The 22,006-nt window shown below is 45.1% G+C and overlaps 2 protein-coding genes across 2 annotated transcripts; one reads left to right on the top strand and one right to left on the bottom strand.

Moving 5' to 3' along the window:
* Positions 1 to 3,388: 3,388 nt before the first annotated feature.
* On the bottom strand, positions 3,389 to 3,715 carry LOC134525945 (claw keratin-like). Its single transcript, XM_063357275.1, has one exon. The coding sequence runs from the start codon at positions 3,713 to 3,715 to the stop codon at positions 3,389 to 3,391; it is 327 nt and encodes a 108-aa protein (XP_063213345.1).
* Positions 3,716 to 10,349: 6,634 nt separating this feature from the next.
* Positions 10,350 to 10,805, top strand: LOC134526130 (proline-rich protein 9-like). Its single transcript, XM_063357636.1, has one exon. It carries the CDS (start codon positions 10,350 to 10,352, stop codon positions 10,803 to 10,805), a length of 456 nt encoding a protein of 151 aa, XP_063213706.1.
* Positions 10,806 to 22,006: the final 11,201 nt, after the last annotated feature.

Raw genomic sequence — 22,006 nt, forward strand, 5'->3', positions numbered from 1 at the left:
GACGTTTCTTCCCATCACCACATCCCACTCGGTTCATTACCAGAGGCACTATCACTTCCGACAGTGGGTGCAATCACCAGCCATGCCTGGGGAACATCCCCCACAGGCTGTAATTGCCTGCCAGCCCCAACCTTCCCAGCCCTGTCACCTCCCTCCACCACGCTGCCTCAGAGCCACCTGGGCACCACCTCCCTCCCCTGTTTGCTTTGAAGACACCACTGCTCTAGTTCCAATTCCATGCAGAGCACTGGGGGTGTCCTGATGCCCCTCGCTGTTGCCTCCCAGCAAAGCAGCCTCAGCCCTCTCTTGCTCTCCCCAGCTCCAGGGATCCAGGGCACAGTCTCTCCTGCCCTGCTGCAGGTCCAACTTACAGGAACACTGGAGCCCAACCACCACATGCGGAGGGAAACCAATTTCCCACCTGCCACAAGGCTCTCAGGCTTTAATTACCAAACTGGGACTGAATCTGTTTATTTCCTATTCATTCTTGAATCACCCTGGTGCTCTTGAAGTCCCAGATCTGGTCTGGACCGCAGAACTGGGTTCCAGACCACTCCCTGGCCTCCCAAGCATCAGCCAATAGCACCAATGCTCATTTCCCATTGATCCATCCTAACATCTCAGGAAGCTCTGATTTTCTCATACACCTGTTCAGTGGTGCGTGAAGAGCATTTTTCCTGTTTCATAGGCTTCTACACCCTAAGGCTTAAGAAAAGTTGAATGATTAGAGGAACTTTGTGCCTGTCTATGAGATATTATCATAATAGATGACAGATGGTTAATTTAGCTAACAGAGAACTAACTCTTGTAATTTCATTTAAACTCCTGAATGCCAGTCTGAAGCAGGATGTATTTACTGCATGCATGTGGGAAATTACCAATTTAAATGCACCTTGTGAACAACCCACACACAAGGCACGCTGCAGGACATGCCTCCAGCACAAAGATTCACTGCAATAGCAAAAAATCACTTTTGGAGAGTAAACTTACCCAAAAATGAGAAATCGGGCACCTGATTATTGCACAAACTGGACTAGAACATTTTTCAAAATATTTCTTGAAGAGTACAATATTACAACAAAACCTTTTAAGAGAAGGGAAAGTGGGCAAATAGGAAAAATGGCCTTACTGGAAGCAACAAGAGAAACACAAAGCATTTCAAAACTCACCATATTCAGATGGGAATACTCAGAACATTCCTATCCCTTAATGCAATAATGAACCTAGTAGACATCAACAAACGCTTCTGCTATCTTAAAAAGGTATTGGTAGCTTTAGTAAGATACTTGGTATCTTTAGTCCTCTGAAAGCCTCAGAGCATTTCACATGAGTAGCTTTTATACCAAAAGGAATAAAAGGCATGTTATAAATTGTTCCACTGAAATCCACTGGCAAAATTTCCTCATTTTACCACAAAACACCGAGTGTCAGGAACTACAAGCCTCAACTTATTATATGAAAAGTGCAACTTGAGAGGCCTCAATAATAAACTTAATTTCCTTTCCAAATACATGATTAGCATAACAATAAAGATTCCTTCAGCTGGCTTTTGAGGTTTGGGGGATTTCTTTTTTGTAGGGAAGGATTTCTGTGGTTGGTGAGAATCTGGTTTAATCACCTTGTCTAAGGCTTGCCAACAGTAAATTACACACTATTACAATGCCTGGTGAACTATGTTTTCCTTACACATAAGGATAATTCTCCAAAGAGTGGCTGCTATGAAATAACCCAGCATTCTCATGTCAGCTTGCGATACTGAATTATACTGTTTCTGTAACAGAGTATTAATACACTACATAACATTTCAAACACATACAGCAGCATGGAAAGCTTGTAAAATGTTTATTATCAATATATCCCTGAAGAAATTTAAAATTCCATCAATGAACATCACCATCATTTTTCACATGCATAGGTTACATTGTTGCAAAACATTGAGCAGAGCAGTAAAGCCAGAAAATTAATTTTTATACTCAAAAATAGCTGCTCTTGATTAACACTTGGCTTCAGCTTCCTCTTAGTAATACTAACTCTCCATGTGCTGTCCCAAATACAGGTTCTTTACCCGGTGTGCAAAAGCCAATCAAGACAGAGCGGAGATAATTGTTTTATTCCAGTTCTGCACAGAAAAGGGTGCTAGGCAATAGTTTGCAAAGCTAGCACACCTTTCAAGAAATAAGCAGGGTCTTATATACCAAATAACAATAAAGAAGAAACTCCAGTAAAGTAAAGCATTGGTCAATCATCCTTCACTCCTAACTTTGCATACAGAAGCAGAAATTTACCTTTCTCTTATCGCAAGACTCCTACTGTCTTTGAGATCATTTTGGCATCATGAAGGTCTGATGCCCTGGGACAGTCTCGTCTCCTACCCCCATTCGCCATCTACATAAACCCACCAGGTTGTGGAACCTTGAGTTTTTGTGACTGTTATCTCTTTTCTTTTGACAGCAAATGTGCCTCTGCTCTGGTGCATTGTGTCACTGCCTGGATGGGGAGGTTGAGCCTGAGGACAACAGGTACCACTGTGCCAGAAAAGCCAATCTTGAGGAAAACGCTCCACAGAACTGAGCAAGACCAGGAGCAATGAAAGCAAAGATGCAGGCAGCATTTTCATGAAGGGACAGCTACAGCATAAAGGTTGCTGTGGAAGAAAGATGTACGCACAACCCACCACCAAATCTCTCAAGAAGATCATTGTCCTGAAGCAGAGAGATAGGATCAGCTTGGTGCAGCAGGCACCTGAATTAGGAGGAGCAGAGGGGAACACAGACATGCACACACGCATAGAGGCCAATAACATGTTGCAATGTCATGTTTAATGAGAAAGAAGCAGATCATACAGAGGCAGGATTATATAGTACAGATTACAAATTGCCCACAACCTGTGGTTTGATGCAAGATGATTCATGTAATAACTGACGTTGCTTCCCTGTTGCAGCTCTGTGTTGGTAACTCAGCCCTGATCACAGCAAGATGCATAGAGCACAGGAACAGAGCATAGGCTGGTTGACGCCGCTATCCTTTTTTAATACATCAGTAGCCACAGAAAAATCCTACAAAGGGATCTAAAATGAGTGTCATACCAGATCCCTTCGCGTTGCCACAGTGATACCCACAAGCCCCCAAGGAACTAGCGATATAGTCCATAGCGTTGAGATCAGAGCACTTAAAGACAGGAAGACAGTGGAAAAAGAAAATCAGGAAGGGTAATCTGAAAAGGATGTAAATGGATGTTTCAGAAGACCTGAGCATCTACAGATGCATTTAATGGCAGCCCCAAATGCTCAGCCCTTCCTAAACGCTGTACCCTGCAGCTCAACCACGTATCTACATCCTGCTTGTCATCTTCTGGACATTCTTCTTTCAGCAGCAGCTCTCACTAGGTTTAGCATGGTCTACAGCTTCCAATCGGGTATCCCCGTCCCCATCTTGCCCCACCATAAACGTGTAAGCCCCCAGGTGCATGGGTAGCAGCACTGAGGCCAGTTCCAACTTCAGGAGCTCCCACAGATCCCACGACGCTCTGCTGGGGGAAGGTGCTGAGGATGGGGCCAGGGAAGGTCACAACCACTGGCGGAGGGTAGATCACCACCCTGGAGTCAGGACACTGACGAACACAGGGCTCGTTGCAGCTGTCAGCGATGGGCTGTGGCACAGCCACCCCACACGGGGAGGCACTGCCGTCAGTGCACGGGCTTAAGGAGTGCACCATCTTTCAGCTGTGGTTGATCTGAAGCACAAAGGAATAGCATAAAAATAAGGCACAAATCCTTAGAATTTTCACAATCAAACATTATAATAAAAGAGTACCAACAGGCTAGAGGGAAAGGCAGAATTTTTCTAGCTCAGTTCCTAGAAGATACCTATACAGCTCATATTGAACACAATATCACCTGGAAATAAGTTTTCATAAAAATTGGAGCTCATGGTCCAGATCTGCATTTACCAAAGCCAATAGCTGAACAGTCACAAATGTATCAATTTGCACCCAGAAAACTTCAGATTGATATCAGAATATTTGCACATGATTCACCCTGACTTAAAACTACAAACAAAGGCTTTGTTAGAAAGTGGAATTCAGATGAAACTTACCTACTTCACAAGGGAAATAAGACAAGAGAAATGGTCGCATAAGATCTGATGTCGAGCCCTTTTATACTCGCCCTTAGACTGCTCAAAGCATGAATCACCTATGTGTATAACATCCTAATCGATTACTAAACACATTTCTTTCAAGACTTAACTTGGTTAATGAATGCCAATTGTTTTAAATAAATTGCTCTCTGTAATTATCAGTTTGTCCTTCTACCCCATATGACCTGTACTTTACTGCCTTCCAGTCTCTGCTATTTCAAAACTTTATATAGAGGGGTTACTCTGCCTCAGTATGCTGAAGAAAGACAAAATGTTTATATGGTTCATGCTTGAGATCCTCCATGAATGGACTTGTTCCTGGGCAGGTGGTAAACAGCCATTTGCTTGGAAGAAAACGTACTTGACTCAGCCCAGGAAAAGTTGCAAAAGTGAGGGATAACTTGTGTTCTTAGCCTAGGGGTAGCGAGGTTCATGGTTTTGTGGTGAAATTAGCCTCAGTCGAAGTCTGGTCAAAGCTCTGGCTGTTCCAATTAGACACCAAGCATGCATTTCTTCAAACAGGAAAGCTTGGACAATAAAAAAAGAAAAAAGGGTAACACCATATTTTATGACATTAAATGTCCCATACTGTGACACTATAAGTCATGACCTGACTTGGGTGATGTCAAAAAAGCAATAGTGTGTGGCTTATGCAAGACTTCGTCAGGCATTTTTTCCAGTGAGTCGCTTCTTCAATAAAGGGACACCTCAAGCTATTATAATAATAACAATAGGTGTTACACATGTAGAACAACAAGTGGAAGATGCATTTTGGGACCCCAATTGCTGATGAATTGCAACCGCCAGTGTGGGGTTATCATCCATGGTAAACAGCAGTGTGAGGTGGTGGCTTTCTGACACTCAGCAGCCGAGTCAGCAACAGATGCCAAGGATGGCAGCGGCGTTTGCCACACAGACACTCCCACCGGGCCACTGCAGGTAGCAACTTGTCCATGCTGATTTACACTTTATTTTACTTAAAAATAAAGATAATTTGCTACTTCTGTAGTAACAGAGAGGGCTCGTTTGGGCTGTTCTGTTGTAGTAAACCTCACCTCAAAGTCTTCTCCCTTTCTCCCAGCAGCAGCATGTTCTTGCAAGGAAAAGCCTTCCTTTGGTGGAGTTAGAGGTGGGTGCGGTAACACTGCAGAATAAATTTCCCCCTTTCCAAAGAATCTCAGGAAAACACTGTATATATCATCAGATTGGCAGCAAAATTACTTTGAAGGGCAGGACTAGACCTCATTGTATTATATACTACTGTGGAGTAGAAACCTCCATCAAGATTTCCACAACAATGGGAAATGGCTGGAATGCTTTCCTACTTTAATTGCATACGAAGTTTTATCTTCGTCATGTCATAATGTTTGAGGATTACATAAGATATTTGTAATTCCTTTGGAAAATTGGCTCTGCCTTTTCTGTAATTGAAGATAACCATGCAAATTGCAACATATGTCTTTATCTCTGCTTCGGTTGGGTAGTAATTTATCCCTACAGTAATTCCTCAAAAACATTGGAATTACATATCTAATTACTATTTTCAAGTTAGCTGAGGATAAAACTCAATGTTAAGTCTTATTTTATAAATGTACTAATTCTGTCTTGAAAAGTTGAGATCTTCAATCCAATGCAAGAGGAACCCACAGTGCTGGGACTTGTTTTCTTTGCTGCAGCCCGCTCAGGGTTAATAGCAATGCAGGGTTGATTTATCTGAACATAAAGGTTAACAACACCGACAGCAAGCACGCCAATGCTTTCTGAAAGCATTTCCAAAGCACATCGTAAAAACTAATTAGTGTTCTACACAACTGATGTTGTCATATGTATTCTTTTTTTTTTTTTTAAACAAGATTATTACAACTGTCAGCTCAAGCACTGCTGGAGAAGACAACGAAATAAAAGTGATGAGTCAACCAGGGAACCACAGCCAAAACTCAGTACCTAAAGAGTGTGTCCATAAGGAAGTAATGCAACAAAACATTGTATGTGTCAGCTCAATTTGCCAGTTAAAACAAGCTTAAGAATCAAATTCCAGCACCTTAAAAACCAAAGCTTTTAACAAAAAAAAAAATCATCTTTGCATCCATCAGGAGACAGAAAGAACACTTGAGCCACAGAAAAGCCATCTACAACCTTCAAGCACTCAAAGTGCTGACAGGACAAATATTTATTCTGTATTTAACTGAAATATTAAGGTTCTTCAAAAGACTTTAATGGTCCTTTATCTGTAAGGCTATTCAGGAAAGATGTATAAAACCTTAAAGGACCAAGCTAGAGCTCACCACAAGAGCAGGGAACTCTCTTAAGACATCCTTTTGATTACACGGTTCAAAAGCAGCAGACACATATCAAGAATCAAATCAATTCCCGAGACAAGCGAAACACCACAAATAGATTTATGAAGGTTAAAACAAAAAATGTGTGTGGTTTAGTGTGCACACCACAGCAGGTGAGGCAGGAACCTTCAAAATAAATACATCAATTACATGGTGGCTTTGGCTAATAAGGACTTTGTGCCCAGAAAGGTGTCCTCTCCGCCAACCTGACTATGAAAGTGTATAAAAGTAATTTGAGGCTCAGGGAAGAAATACTCCTTTTTCCATTGCCAGGGGTTATTAGCCAGCAGCTGAGGGTGTCCATGTGTTATGAGCTCTGCAATGGTCTGCTCCACATCCATACCACACCAGAGATGGAATTGCTGCTGCCAGTGAGAATTACTTCCAAGTTAAACTTAGCTAATTGAACACCGCTTTATCTGCCTGCCCACTGGAAAAAATATTTTCCCCTGAAGCAGAAGGCATTGACTATTGCTCAACACATGATATCAACACACAACACTGGCCTTACTGCCCGTATCCATCATTTCGTCCCAAAACGAGGGGTTGCAACAGGAGTCAGTATTGAGGGTTATAAATATACTGCCCTTTATAATATAGAAACTTGTATTATGTTTACTAGTTATGTAAAATTAGGGAGCTCAGCCACTGGAATCAGCTGGCCTCTTTCTAAAGAGATACTCTGAGCTGGAAAAAGTGAAAAAAATGACAAGAACATTGAACTTCATTGAACCACAGTCGTGACTCCTGGCATGGCCCATCTCAGAGCCTGTGCTCACCCCACGCCTCAGCTTTGCTCTACTGATAAATTAAGATGGTCCTTCCAGGTACCATGCTCATGCAGACGTATGTTTATCCATACATAAAACAAGAATAGCACTGACAGAGACTAATAAATGGCATCCTCATAACAGGACCTCTTAAAGCCCCTTACTAATGCTCATTAATATTTTACTTGAACAATGCTCTTCAAGCTGGACTCCATTATAATGAACGCCAGCACATACCCAATTTAAAGGATGCATTTCAAGACATCAGAGGCTACTAATTACATCACGTGTAGGGAGCAGTTTACCTTCTGATGGACAAGCACAAGGCACATGGACAGGCAGCATCTGCACAAGCACAGCTGATGTCTAGGTGCAAACCACCAGCTGTTGGGATGGTCAGAGTAAGACAATGGGGGTCATTAGAAAAGCACTCCCCCCTTTGCTGTCACTGGGATGCCATAATCTAGTCTAACCTGGTAATTCCTTGTTTCTCACCCAAGGAACCCAACCAAATATCACAAGCACAGTTGCTAATCAAGTCTGATCAAATCAGAGTGCCCGTAGGACCACAGCTGTCCTTATAAAGCACTGTCCCCTCAGCCAGCTTCTAAATCCTTGGCAAAGCCATGATTCCTTGCAAGTTTAGCTATGCCAGTTACCAAGCAGATTTCAGTCACCACAGGACAAGCCCTGGACACAGCCTTGAGTTTTACACCCCACCAAAAGGTGGTATGGCCTTGCCCACACCTTCCACTGGCCTTATTCCCAGTCATAAAAAGCAACCAAACACAAAGCCTTATAAAAATCAAGGAATGACTCTTATTAAGTTTGAAGAGCACTAGATCAGCTGGACAATAAGTAGGTGAGTGCCAAGCTTTGGGTCCACCTCTCCCAGCCTTGCAGAGTCAGATTCCTCAATGCCCCAAGATGCCTACCTAATTTAAATGAACAAAAGGGAAAAAGGAGTAACGATGATCATTGCCCACTCCCCCCTGCTGCTTCCTCATTGGCCATCTGCTAAAAGCAGCTTTAAGAGGACAGGAATAGATTTCTTTACATAACTAATGAGGTCAACATAATAAAAGGCGGCTTTTCCTTCTCCCATAAAGATTTAAAATGGAAAGAATCCACAGGGTGAGGTGCATTTTGTGGTATTTGGGGATAGCAATATACTAATAATCACTAGTGAGTAAAATAATTACAGACAATGAAAAAGCTGCATATGAACAAATTCTCTCCTGTATCTAATTAGGATTTGATACACAGTGGCTCAGGTTTTCCATGCAGTCTAAAAGATGATATAAAAACACGCGTTTCCAAGCTTCCAATCCAGTTCTTATTCTCTCCTGGGAGCTTGGTAAGTTATTTGCCTATTTCTATTTCTAACTAGCAAAATAGTTGTTTTTAGTACTTTGAACTTGACTCTAGATCCTGCGGGAATGCTCTGACACTGTGAATTAAGGGCAATGTTTCTTTAAAGGACCTTTTTTGGGTATTACTTTTCCTTGCAGTCGGAGACAGGCTTTTAATGGGGTGCCTGAGATTCACATAACCTTGCCCAATTTCGGACGCGATGTTTGCACTTTGATCTGGCCATTTAGGTACCCTTATCTTAAATTTACTTTGAAAAATTTGAATTCTAGATTTCTCCTATATTACAGGCCACTCATTTTAGTAGTTCAAATAACTATTTCTATTGGCAGCTGACCTTCACCATCCTAATCAGACTAATGTAGATTACTTTTATTATACCAGAGAGGCTAATTGCTATCTGGAATAACTGAAGGAAAATTTGGTTTCTGTGTATTCAAAACCTTTGCATACACATTTTGGGGGGGATTCTTCTTTACAAGAGCTAATACTACCTTCCCACTTTCAAAACATAGCAAGAAAGCCCCGATCCAGTCCTGCCTGGCATTTCTCCTGTGTCTGCAGTTAACTGTCAGCTGAAATCTTTGTAAACAAATTATGTTGATCTACAGCAGCTGGGACCTGACCCTTCAGAGCTTGTTCTTAGAGAAGCCCCATGTATCTCCAAGAGCAACTGCCACCAAATTGCAAAGAACAGACACCCAAGTGCCATTTGCTAATGCTGATCAAAGCTGATTTGCAGTCAGATTTTAAACTTTAATTAGGAAATCCAAGGTCTCAGCACTTCTCCATGCTCAATCACATCTTTGGAATGGACACCTCATGTCTTCCAAGTATGGCAGAGGCAGCTGCGACATCCCACAGCTCAGCAATGCCTCTTCCCAGCAGCTGTGACGAACCCTGCACCCTCCTGCCATTAAGATGGGCCATCTCCCTGCTAGGAGCAGGCCAGCCCTGGCTCTACAGGGTGCTCCACGGGCTAATTCTGAGGTCCAGATGTGAGTAGACACCTTGGATTCTCACAGCCCTTCAGTCCCTGGCTTCTACTGGAGCAAACTCAAGAGAAAGAGCAAGAGACAGCAGAGTAGTGACTAGCCGGTAAAGCAACTACACAGCTGCATCCCAAGACACAGAGAGTTACTCTTGACTTTTTCTACTCATATGGGACATTGGCAGCTTGAGCCAGACTTTCAAAAGTCCCCCTGTCGCTAATGAACATCAGGCTTTTAAAAATAGAGCTCTGCCACATCACCCTGCCAATTACAAAGATAGCAATCCTCTGTTCTGCAATTCAAATTAGCATAAAGAAGGGCAATACTGTCTTTTGCTTTGCCTAGCACTAGCACAAAGTAATTCCAGTTTCAAGTGAAGCATCTGAAAAACAAATAAATGATAGCCCTTGTCACAAAAAGATGAGAACCTCAGCACTAATCCCCCAGATATGGCATTGCCTCACTCGCTGAAGCAAGCAGGTCACTGCGCAGCTACGCCTGGAACTCCCCTTCTTCCAGGGTTAATAGTTACCTGGCTCACATGACATCTGAAGCTCTCAAAGAGATTATTAGTTAAATGCAATGTTGTGCAGTTTCTGCAAGGCAGAGGAGGGCTGCGAGTCAGAGCAGCAAGCTTAAGCAGCAGAAAGGCAACCGGCTCCATCCAAGCAGTGATCTGCAGGGAATTCACTTATCTTTCTTCCCTATTTTTTTTTTAGGTTCATCTCCATCCCAGAGCAATGTCTTACTATGGCTACCAGTACAAGCAGCAGTGCTATATTCCAGGCGGAGTGAAGCATGTCACGCCGGGCTTCGCACAGTGCCACAACCCCGGTGTTGTGAAGTGCGTGTCATGCACACCATGTGCTTCCGCAGGCACCGAGCTGTGCACCGTGAGGAAGACCACGCAGAGCAGCCCCAAGTGCTCCGCACCATGTTCATCACGGTGTGTTGAGACACACCTTGTGGAAGACCAGTCTTCCTCATGTTGCCCCAGGTCTCCTGGTCCATGCACCATGGCTTTCCCTCAGCCCCACCTGCAGGGCAGGGAACATCTCTGCGTGCCACACTGTGGACAGCCAGGCGTTATGAAATGCCCTCAGATATGTGTTCCAGCTCACATGTCCCAACACAGCTCATACCCTTATTCATACCAGTGGTCCAACAGCTACCACTACAACTGTGGGCAAGAATAAGCTCCATGGAGGTGCCCACAGAACAGCAAGGTGATGAAGAGCAAGATGCACGCTCATAACCGAGTTCACAGGCACAGCTTTCAGAAGCACAGCTCTTCTGCTGCAGTCATGGGGGCTTGTGGATAACGTAATACCTTTACTAACCTGCCTGTGTTTAATCCTCTCCGTGTTATACTCTGCATTAGATTTAGAGGTCTCGGCTTCATACCTGTAGTCCCCTATTATCTACAGTGGGCTCAGGTCTTGACTGCATGAAGAGTTTTTTCGTGACTGCCAGTGTCAAGGCTACGTGAGTTCTACCATGGGCAGAATCACTCACATGGATGACACTGCATCAAAGTGGCCTCAGCTAGACCAGTGCCCACAAAAACTAGATCCTTCCATGCTAATACTGCTAAGAATACACGTTTCTTTCTGCTTTCAACTTTGTTCCAGGGGAGATTTTGTGAAGAAACCAGTTTTAAAACCTGCGCTTTGTTCTATATGCAACCAACAGAAATAAGACAAGTACATGTAAAATGGTGGAAAACAGGACTTGACTTTCAAGTCAAGGGGGTCTACTGTGTGGATCTACTCACTCTGGAAGAACTGACTACTTAAATATCCACCTCTGATGTACCAGCTGGAAGCCAGAGAATACTTGCTCTAATGGTATGCATTACTTTATTCTCTATCGTATATAACCAACATCTCATATAATAAAGCCTCTGCTGCATCAAACTACCTGCTTTCTATTTTGTTTTGGGTTTTTTTTCCCCCCTCCATCCCTATTCACACTTGACTCAGAGCTGAAAACCCCCAGCTGTGCAGCAGCCATGGAAATGCAAGCAATGCTTCCACCTGGGCTGATAACAAATACTCAGCTCCCCACAGTGGATCTCAAAACAGCTTGCAGAAAAGCTGAGCCAGCCATAAGGTGACTAACACAGTAAATCAAGGAGCTACCAGCAAACGCCGGAATTCTCCGGGCAGCGCCCTAACCCCTAGACCACACTGCTGCGTGCCGTAGGACATTAAGGTATTCACAATTTGAGGTTTTATGACCCCATCCACCATTAAAACCCAATTTAATTTACCCCAAATCATTCCATTTGTAGACTGGACCCCAGCAAAGCCTTGTGCTCCCTCGTGTGGCCAATGGATTCAGGGAGCATCAGGGACCCCCAGCAAGATGAGCCCCAGGCAGGTACAGCAGCCAAGGGCTCAGCACAAAACTCCCAGGCTAGCAAGAACCAGCATTATCAGACTAAGGAAGAGCAGAAATTGTTAGATTTGCAGTGATTTAATTTTTTTTTGTATCAGCCATGACATGCATTGAAATTGATACTCCCATATATGTCACTTGTGGCAAGGTTAGGCAGGTTACAGGACTCCAAATTCAGTTTGATTTGCAGAGCAAGGACACATCATTTAAAAAAGCAAGAAGTTTGAAGCCAAAAATAAAGCAAGTAGACTGTCTTGGAGCCAAAAGAAAAAAATATTAAAGAGACAGCAGCTCTGAAGTGGCAGAAATTCCCCAGAGTCAGCAGAGGTGAGGGTGACTTACACCTGCTCCAGATCTGCCTACTCAGAGAGAAGTAATAAAGCTGTGCTCCCCACCAAGTAGCCAAAGGGCTCGCCTCTCATGTGGTCACATTCAAAGGAGGGCAAAGCTGTTTGGCGATACCCAGTAAGGGGAGCGCGTCCTCCCATTCCCTCTCTGGGCTGCTCCACTACAGCCTGTGACCACGGCACAGCAGCAGACTGAGGTTACGGCAGCAGCATGAACAAAGGAGCCTTTCTGCAGCTCCCTTCAAGGTTTTTCACCCATCCATTCATGCTACACCCACGCTTTGAGAGGTCCTACATAGTCAGAGGTTTCAGTACTCTGTATTCCTCTGAGGAACTTGCCTATTTAAGAGCTTGTTGCCTCAGTTGATCATGTTCCCTACATCACTCGCCTGCAAACACTTCCCATTTGCCCAGCTCTTCTGAGCTCCACCACTTCTGGACAATAGCATTGCAACCCAAAAGCATGTGATTTGTATTTTAATGCGTCTGTGCAATACAGCTGTCTGCTCTTTCAACAAGCTGGGCAGCAACTGTCACATTTTTATTTTCCCTAATTAAAAAAAAAAGGGCAAGAAATTAAGAAGGCATTTAAAGCGTCTCTGCCATTCAGAAGCCTCTATCACAGTTTCAGCACTGTCTACAGAGGCAGACAGATGCATCAATGTGGTTAAATTCAAAATGCCACGCATTTGAGTCAGCTCAGCCCAGGGAGACAGGAAACATTAGGTCGGAGCTACACTGCAAGCGCCAGAGCACCAGTGGTGGTACTGGTCTGCCCCTGGATGCTTGTAAGCTGAAAGCAAACAGCAACTCAGTCAAAATTTGCCCTTGACAATGATACACTAGGTCCTCTATAGCCAAAGACTTCAGAGTTAAAATAACATTTCAAAATGAGAGCACTTTCCCCAGTAGCTGCTAACCAGTAGTTTAAACTCAGCAGCACCACAATGAACAATTCAAATGAAAACTCCAATAAAAATACCATGAAACTAATTAAGAGCAAGAATTTTCCAGTTTCAGGTGGGAGAGCTTACAGACACATAAAAAAACTTTGTCCCATCCCAGACTGAAGTCTCACTGAGTATAGCTGTCCCCAGCCACTGTCCCACAGGAGGAGGGAGCCACCTGGCAACTCTGGTGTTTCTCAGAGGACATACCAAGTTCTCAACAAGAGTCAGCAGCACCTCAAGCACTTGCAGGCTGCCACTGCCTTCACAAGGTGAATTTGTTCTCTCCTGATCAGCTTTGGCTTACCACAAAAAAAAACACCTTCTTCCACCAGACCAGGTTCAAAACCTGGCAGGAAGAGCAAGGGAAGGGCAGAAGAGTCATCTGGTGGCATCATCTCTACCAGGTAAGAGCTGAAGCCACCAGGGGCATTTCATAGCCAGGGATTTGCTCTTTAGTCCCTATTTCTGGTGCAATTCATAGCAGTTGGGGGGTTTACCCACACACCATAAAGACATCCTGCCTCCAACATCACCACTAAAGCATCCAAAGGCACTTCTAGCACACAGCAGCCAACAGTCCCCAGGAGAGCAGACCCACAGGCTCCTCTTCCAGCCCTGATGGGACAGACAGTGCTTTCCATGCATGACCCAAGCCCCCCATTGCATCAGAAGGGATCAGAGGAGACATGCCCAGGAAAGCAGTTCCCTGTATGTCCCCCAGAGCTGCGTTCCCTGCCCCCAGCTCCGCAGCTGCAGCCCATCTGCTCTCATCACTGCCAGCACCTGCCCAAAATCAACCAGCACCTGCTGCTCACTGCCTTACCCTTGCTGCCATGTCACATGTGGCATTCAGACAGTACAACTGTTTCTCAAACTCCTTTTTTATACTGGACTTGGAGACGACTGTGTTAGCTGACCTTACAAAGCACAGTCGCTGCATTTATCCCAGCACTTTATCAGGCTGTTTGTTATTTTAAAAGCCCATCTTGCTGCAGACATTACACTGGAGCATCTCACGGCTGTCACCTGGCGGATGGGCATCTGTACTTCAGCCACCTGCACTAGAAATAAGGCTCAGGATTTCCAACAGCCCAGAGAGCATCCCAGTTATCCCACACACCCCTGCAATCCCAGCCTGGATAACACAGCTTAGCTATGCCCTCCTCTGGACACTACCAGTTTACGCAGCTCCTAGGTTTTGCAGGATCTCCAGCAGCAATTAATGAAGCCATCAGCAATTAGCCAGGCTTCTGAAGCACGTGCTGGTAAGAGAGGAGAGCAAGCAAAAGGTGAAGATGCTGTTCTCCAAAACGTTAAGGAGGTGCTTTGGCACCAGAGAGGGGTTCAAAAGCAGGTAGAAGCCTCTCAGACTTTCTCTCTGCAGCCTATAGCCCAGGTATCAGAGAAGATCTTGCAAGCCAAGGCTTTAACTCCTTGAGAAACTACACAAACAGCCAGTAGAGAAAAACAAGAGCTAGAGGAGCCCCAGGACTATTCAAGCTAGAGATAGAGTCATTTAGGTTGGAAAAGACCCTTCACTAGCAGCAGTAAAGAACAGTCCTCCATAATACAGGTTAAAACCATCTGAAAACTTTTTTCACCTCATCTCTTAATACAGGAATTCAGTACCTGTGGTGGTCTCAGAGCAGGGCTGCAGAGCTGGCCATGGATGTGCAGGCTCTTCCTCACTCCTAAGTGTTTTTCTTGGAGATGTCTCCCCCTTGCTAAGAGAGGCAGCCCAAGGGTTTTGGTAGAGAAACAGCTTGCAGTTAAATGAAGTGATGCAAATATGAAGTCCTTTCTGGAAAAGGAGTCAAGGCAGAGTTTTCTCCATCATTCATCCAGTCTAAGTGCCAGCACTTGCTCAATCCATCACAGAGAAACAGAAAAGAGCTTTCTGCTGCATTCAGAGCAGCTTTTCCTGTTCCTAAGCTTCAGACAGCTCAGGTTCTTAAGCCACCTTCACAACACTGGCTCAAATTCAGTACCTTACTGGTAACTAACCCTCACACCAATAACTCCCTCAAAAGACCTCCAGCATCAGGAAAAAAGCAAAGGCTTGGGGGGGACACTTATATTTAGTGGGTTCTTGGGTCATTGGCTAACAAACACGGGGCAGCTGAGGGCAATCTCTCTCCAAGCAGACACAAAGGGGGCATGGGGTGGGGCAGCAGTAGGTTTTGTGGTAGTTTGTGGGTGGTGGAGTGATGTTTGTTGTTATTGTTGGGTTTGCTTCTTGAGGGGCTTTTCTTTCATGGATAGGTACTTCATGTGGGTTTTCTTTCATGGATAGGTACTTCATGTGGGTCTTCCTTTTGGCTGTTGAAGTGAGAGTTGCGGTTTGGCTTTAGTAGCTTGTTGAGTACGTGGGATAGTATTGAAATGGGCCCTGTCCAACCTCTGATGCCCTGGTATTGGGGAGAGCTCTGTTGCTGGTTTCTCTCTGCCACGGAAACTTCTTCACAACTCCTACTGCTTCAGAAGCTGTTTATGAATCTATTGCTCCATCTTAATACAGGGTTCTTCTGCTCAAAACTCTTAGAAAGTCAGAGCATTGTAGAAGCTGGGTTAGCTGTACGGTTTAGTTTTTTCCCTGTTATACTGCACAGGCTAAAAAAGGCAGATGTTTTTGAATAGGGCTATTGTGCCTTTAAGGGGAGACCTTATTATGGCTTTTCAGTACTTAAAGGGGGCTTATAAGGAAGATGGGATGAACTTTTCAGCAGGGCCTGTAGTGATTGGATGAGCAGTAATGGTTTTAAACTGAAAGAGGGAACATCTAGAGTAGATATAAAGAAAAAATTTGCTATGCTGAGGGTAGCGAGATGCTGGCCCAGTTTGCTCAGAGAGGTGGGAAGTGCCCCATCCCTGGAAACATTCCAGGTCAGGTTGGATGGGGCTTTGAGCAACCTGATGTAGTTGAAGGTGTCCCTGCTCATGGCAGGGGGTTGGACTACATGGCCTTTGAAGGTTCTTTCCAAGCCATTCTGAGATTCTATAGTTTTGACAGGTTTGGGAGAAATGGTAAAAGATGGCTAAGCGTAGCTTTTAGGGAAAGTCTCTTCATGTGTTTGTGTAACTGTTTTTAATTCCTACTCACTCTAGCAGGTGTGGGGGCTTCTTAACTCCATGGGATAGGAGAGGTCCTGCCTTTTGAGAAGTGTGACATAAAGTCTTCTTCAAAGCAAAAAGAATGAGCTACACGGTCCTAGAGCACCATCCTGTGGCAGTGCAGGTGCTGAGCAGGAGGGATGTGCTCCCTCCTGACTCACCGCCCCCCCATTCTTGGTAGAGCCGCAGGTAATTAGCTGCTATCGTAATCAGCATATGATGCATAACCAGAGCTCAGCTGATCCCCAGCCCAGATACAGCTGTGGCTGCAAACCAGTGAGGGGTGAGCCAGGCAGATGAGCTGTTTGCACACCACTTGTGGAAGGTCTGGTGTTGTCCAGGGGACTCTGAAGAGTTCAGCCCCTGACTTGCATCAGGAAAAGAGACGATATTTCATGTGCGTTCTTTGTTCTTCCCTCTGAAGGGAGAATCTGAGGTATTGCATAAGGGGATTTTGGCAGCTGAAGGATGGATGTGGGTGTGGGAAGGTAAAGCAGTGCAGGAATGGTTGAAATTGCTGTTGAAATTGCAAGTTGCTGCACTGATGACAAACTGCTGGCTGTGAAGTCAGTGATAGAGTGATGCAACACCAGCCAGTGGTGAAGATGTAGAAAAGCAGGTATATGACGTTAGGGACTCCTATGTGGTGGGACTGGCTTGCCCATGACTAAGTGATGTGGTGGAGAAATGGGCTAGCTTTAAAAGGAAAGAAGTGGTAAACCTGGCAAATGTTAATATCAGATTACTGTGAGAAACAAAAGGTTTCAGCTGCATAGGCCAAATTTTAAATCTTCCTCAGCTGTGGAGGACACAGACCTTGCAAGATCCAAGTGTGCCAACTCCTTTCCACTCCTGAGGGACTTGCTATTTGACTCGAGTTTCTGTGAATTTATGGCTGTCCGTACCACCAGTTTGTGTGTGCCTGTCTTGTTGTTGCACTGCTTATATCCTATGGGGATATTACCAGCAGCCAGAGGCTCTGAAAGGAGACAATCCTGTTCCATTGCTGCACTTAGTTGTGTATAGCAAGTCTTTTCACTGCAGAAAGAAATAAGGTTTACTGAGGTCTGAAGAGACTGCATGTCTCCCTCTGCACCCCAACTCCCTTCAGCTTTCTCTGGGTGGTGCTGATAGGATGAGGCTGAGAAGAGTGAGGAGGGCTGGCCTGCATTGCCATACAGCTGTGCTATATGTGTAATTCTAGGAGGAAAGTCTGAGGGGGGGCTCTCTGCCTGAAATGTGAACCCTAAGGACACCTTCAGGTGTCCCTACCCCATGCAGAACATAATAGGACAGAGTAGGACACATCAGAAACATGACGCAGGTTATGGTTTGGCTGTCCTCTACTGAAATCCTCATGTGAATAACTAATAGTCAACTCAGGGAAGGGGAAATTCTCCATAATCCTTAAAAATCATGATGTGATGTCCCGGAGCCATGAGCCTTTCCCTGCTCTGAAGTTGTCGACTTAAAATTAGTGTTGGTTCTGATGGACCCTGTGGCCTGATTCAGGGTATCTGCAGGTCAGTAAACGCCCAAATGGTGCCATGAGCTTGGGTCATTGGAAGTGGTCCCCTGTGTTGGTGACATTCCTTACTCCAACCATCCCCACCGTACTCCAGACCAGCTAATCTTGATTTAGTCTAAAAGCTGTCTTGTAAATCCTGTGGGGAGTTCCCAGGCAAATAAATTAACTGTCGGATATGACCACGGATGATAATGAATGGAGCAATTAAGACTTTCCATTTGATGACTGTAATTTTAATGGGCTGGTGCAAGCCAGCTGAATACCACGGGAAGGAAGCTGCATCAGTGTCATAGGTAGAAACGGGGCAGATGACCCACTAAAGAGCTGGGTGGATCATACAAATAGGAAGCTATGCAGTTAAACTTGCCAGGTGATGAGCAGCTCCAACTGTATTCCCAAGGAGTGTGTCCTGTGCATAGCCCTTGTCACCATGGATCCACTGGACACTAGAATGAGGTTGGCCATGACGCATTTTGAGTGCTGATGATGCCTAGGTGACAAATGACATGTTCTTCAAGTAAGCTCTCCCGGCATCTCAGAAATGCTCCTGTTCCCTGTTGGAGAGGGGAGAAGGAGAAGAATGCCCACTGCTGAAGAGGTTCTGCTGGGGAACAAGGTGCTGAGGCAGTGGCCATCACCTCACCACCACCCCCATCTCTTCTGCAACCCAGTCCCATGAGGTGCTGTGCGTGGGTGCTGCAGAACTCCTGCATGTGAAGATAAAAGGCTTAGTGCAAAGTAGGGTAAAATAATGACTTGCTCCGATATTTAGTGCTGCAGATAATGAAACAATGGATGTTGTTCCCTTTTGGAAGTTCTTGAAATGTTGAATTAATGAGGGGATGATCTGCCTGCTTGGACTTACTGGGGGACAGTGAATTGTTGTTCTATGAGGACATCTTGCTGTGTAAATAAGCTGTGAACAAATGAAAGGCCTGGCTTTTCTCTCACTGCCACAACCCAGGAATAGCTTCATTAAAGCCAATAATAATAATAAAATACTGCTTGCACCCGATGCCAGTGGGCTGGACAGTGGCCAGATGCTTCCCATGAATGTCCTGTCACATGTCCCGTTTCCAAAAACATGGATGTCTCTGAGCCACAGCCCTGAACTGAAGGAATTCATCATCTCCAGCCTGAATGTCCCGTAATTGCCTGGCAAACCACATTTTCCCCTATCAGGGCAGGAAGTCTGGTTCAGGAGGTGGTGTCTATGGGTTCAGCCACCCTGCAGGACTCTGGGGTGCTGGCTGGTGGTCCCTTCTGTATCTCATTCCCCATCTGTAAACAGAAGGAAATGGTCTTCTCCCACCTAACAAGGTGGTCAAGGTTTGGGGGCTCTCTTTCTGGTCACCATCTAACATGCGGGAAGTCCAGTACCAGAGATAATGGGCTGATTTGACTGGAACTGGAATTATACAAATGATATGGGCCGAAGATGGCCAAAGACTGACGTTTCAAGGAAGGTAGTGGCTTTTTACAGTGCAGTTTGGGTTGCTTTTTCCCCAGGCTCTGCTGGGTGCCATACACCTGCGAGCAAACCAAGAATGAGCTTTCAGAAACCAGGTGCATCCCGTGACGCAGGCTCTCACGCAGGACGTGTCCTTGCTTTCCTGGTCGCTCTCCATCGGAAGCTCGTGCCTGGGTCGATCTCACCCCATGGCTGCCGGGACCAGAGCCATGGAGGGGAAGGACAACCCTGGTTTCAGTGGGCACCGTGACCGCAGCACCGCGGTGCCTTTCATTGCATTCCCCTTCGTGCGCCGATCTTTACTGTCATTACAAAATTTCCCAGTGATGAGACTGTGGGTGTGATAAGAGATCTGCACATCTAATGTAGCAGGGCTGTTGCTCAATTTTGAGTTATACTCCTTTTTGCTTTATCCGCCTGTTGTTATCTTACTTGGTAAGACTTGTCTCTAGGTTGAGATATGCCAGAGAAAACAGTAAGGACCCATGTATATATTTTTTTTTTTTCAAAATGTTCTTCCACTTTTTCAGAAATGTTAGACATTTCAGTTATTTAAAAGTAATCATTTCTGTTTGCCCATGCTGCCATTTCTTATCACACTCACCAAATATTGGTTGAAAAAAGTGAAAGAACTGAAAAAATATTTTCCCTCTTTTGTTAGGTAGAACTTTTATTCTGTGATCTAAGTTTGATATAGGTATGAGGCAAAGTATATCCTTTCCATACATAACCTCGAGAGCTAAAAACCATTTGAGGCGATCAGCTTTTTGGTACCCAGCAGACTCCAGGTGCAGCATAGCATCCAAACACGCCCACCACCAAATTTTGTCAGGTATTAAGCAGACCAGCTGGAAACATTTTGATCTCAGGGATGTTTCTTTGATGTAGCCTCTGTGATATGCTGTGATTTAAAGCCAGACACAGTTGTGTTAGCGTGAGCTTTGCTTCATGCCATCTCAAAGCTGAGGTGCTGGGCAGGTGTTGCCGCTACTGGTAGGGCAGGCCCAAGTCATCCTATTTCATATCTCCTGGATTCCCATTGTAGCATCAATAATTTCCCAATAAGCTTTGGAAGAATGAGGAACTGAGATGGGGGAAAGAAGAAAATTGAAAACAAGGTGTGCCCATGGCTTTAATGCATGTGGTAAACAGCAGGGACCAGATAAAAGTGAAACCAGGAAAGGAAGCCACAGATGGAAGACTGTTCCACTGCCAGAGCCATTGTATGTTAATTATTGGGGAAAGTTTTTCTTCTTGGGATACAAAAACCTCATCGCTGTGCCCGCATTCCTTGGCAGTGAGATATAAACCATTAGGAGGAATTAGGAGAAATACTCTCAGAAAGAGCCCTAGCCAAGATCGGTTAAGTACTGTCATAAGGGTAAAAGGGCAATTTCTCAGTGGACAGACCTGGGGAAAGAGCTGGCGCTGAGGAGAGGAAAGGATTGAAAGCTTTGATCCCTGAAATAGAAGCAGAACATGAAGGGTGGAGGCCGAAACATTTCCAGATTAAAAATAATCCTTCCTTTCCAGTTCCTGCACCCATCTGACACCAAGGATTAAGTGGGAAGGGAGGCAGGCTGTGCCTTGCCTAAAGAGATGGGGAGGGAGGAAACAGGCATGAAAAGGAAACGATACTGCCGGAAGGAGAAAAGCAATTTCTGCTCAGAAGAGGTGGATCCGTGTCCTCAGGACCAGAGCAGGGGCCACCACCACGAACAGAGTATGGCATCAGTCCTGGCCACCACCAGGGACTGTCAGCCATCAATGACATTTGTTGCAGCTGCATCTGTCTGTCATACCCAGCAGCAAGTCTGGCATCACCGAGTCATCTGGCATCAAGGGCAGGCTGCCTGCTGGGGGAGAATGGGTAGGTCTTGCAGAGATGAAGCTGAATATTCTTCGTGAACCACTGCCCTTTTCGAGGACCACTGAGACCAGTCCCTAAAGGTTCAGAGTAGATGGGGGCACAAGGGGGATGTCATGCTCCCATAGCCCTGAGAGCTGCCCAGCTCTGTGCCCACCTCGTTGCCTTGATGTATGTCATATGGGGATGCCAGACAACACAGGCATTTTGTGCATTACGTCATTTTATGAAGTGTTTTGTCTTATTAACCTAGTGAGAGAGAAACTGAAGTCTTAGGGAGAGATGGCTTCTGTCAAGGAACTGAAGATGATCCTCCATCCCACCAGCCACATTGCCTTTACCTCCCTGTCCTTACCCACCAGCCTGTGGTGTGCAAAAAGCACAGCTGGAATAGAGAATTAAACAGAAATAAATTTAAGGGTTTACAAAACTGGCTAGATCTCCAGTGTGCCTTGGTCACACCGACACCCAGCCCGTCTGCTATCTGTCATCCAGCAGGAGCGTGGCCCTCTCCTACACTCAGGATGGATGCGAGGATCACACCTCTTTCACAACCCACACGGAGGATGTAATCGGGAGATACCGAGCAAACACATCATGAGAACACGTATCCCTCTGTGGCAATTATACTCCACCCTACTGATACAACTTTGGTAGCTACGAACTGTGCTTCACAGTGAACAAAAGTATTCAGTGCACACAGTGGTTTGGGGAGGTCTCTGC

This window comes from Chroicocephalus ridibundus, chromosome 21, assembly GCF_963924245.1.
Source record: "Chroicocephalus ridibundus chromosome 21, bChrRid1.1, whole genome shotgun sequence".
In the NCBI taxonomy this organism is placed as follows: Eukaryota; Metazoa; Chordata; class Aves; order Charadriiformes; family Laridae; genus Chroicocephalus; species Chroicocephalus ridibundus.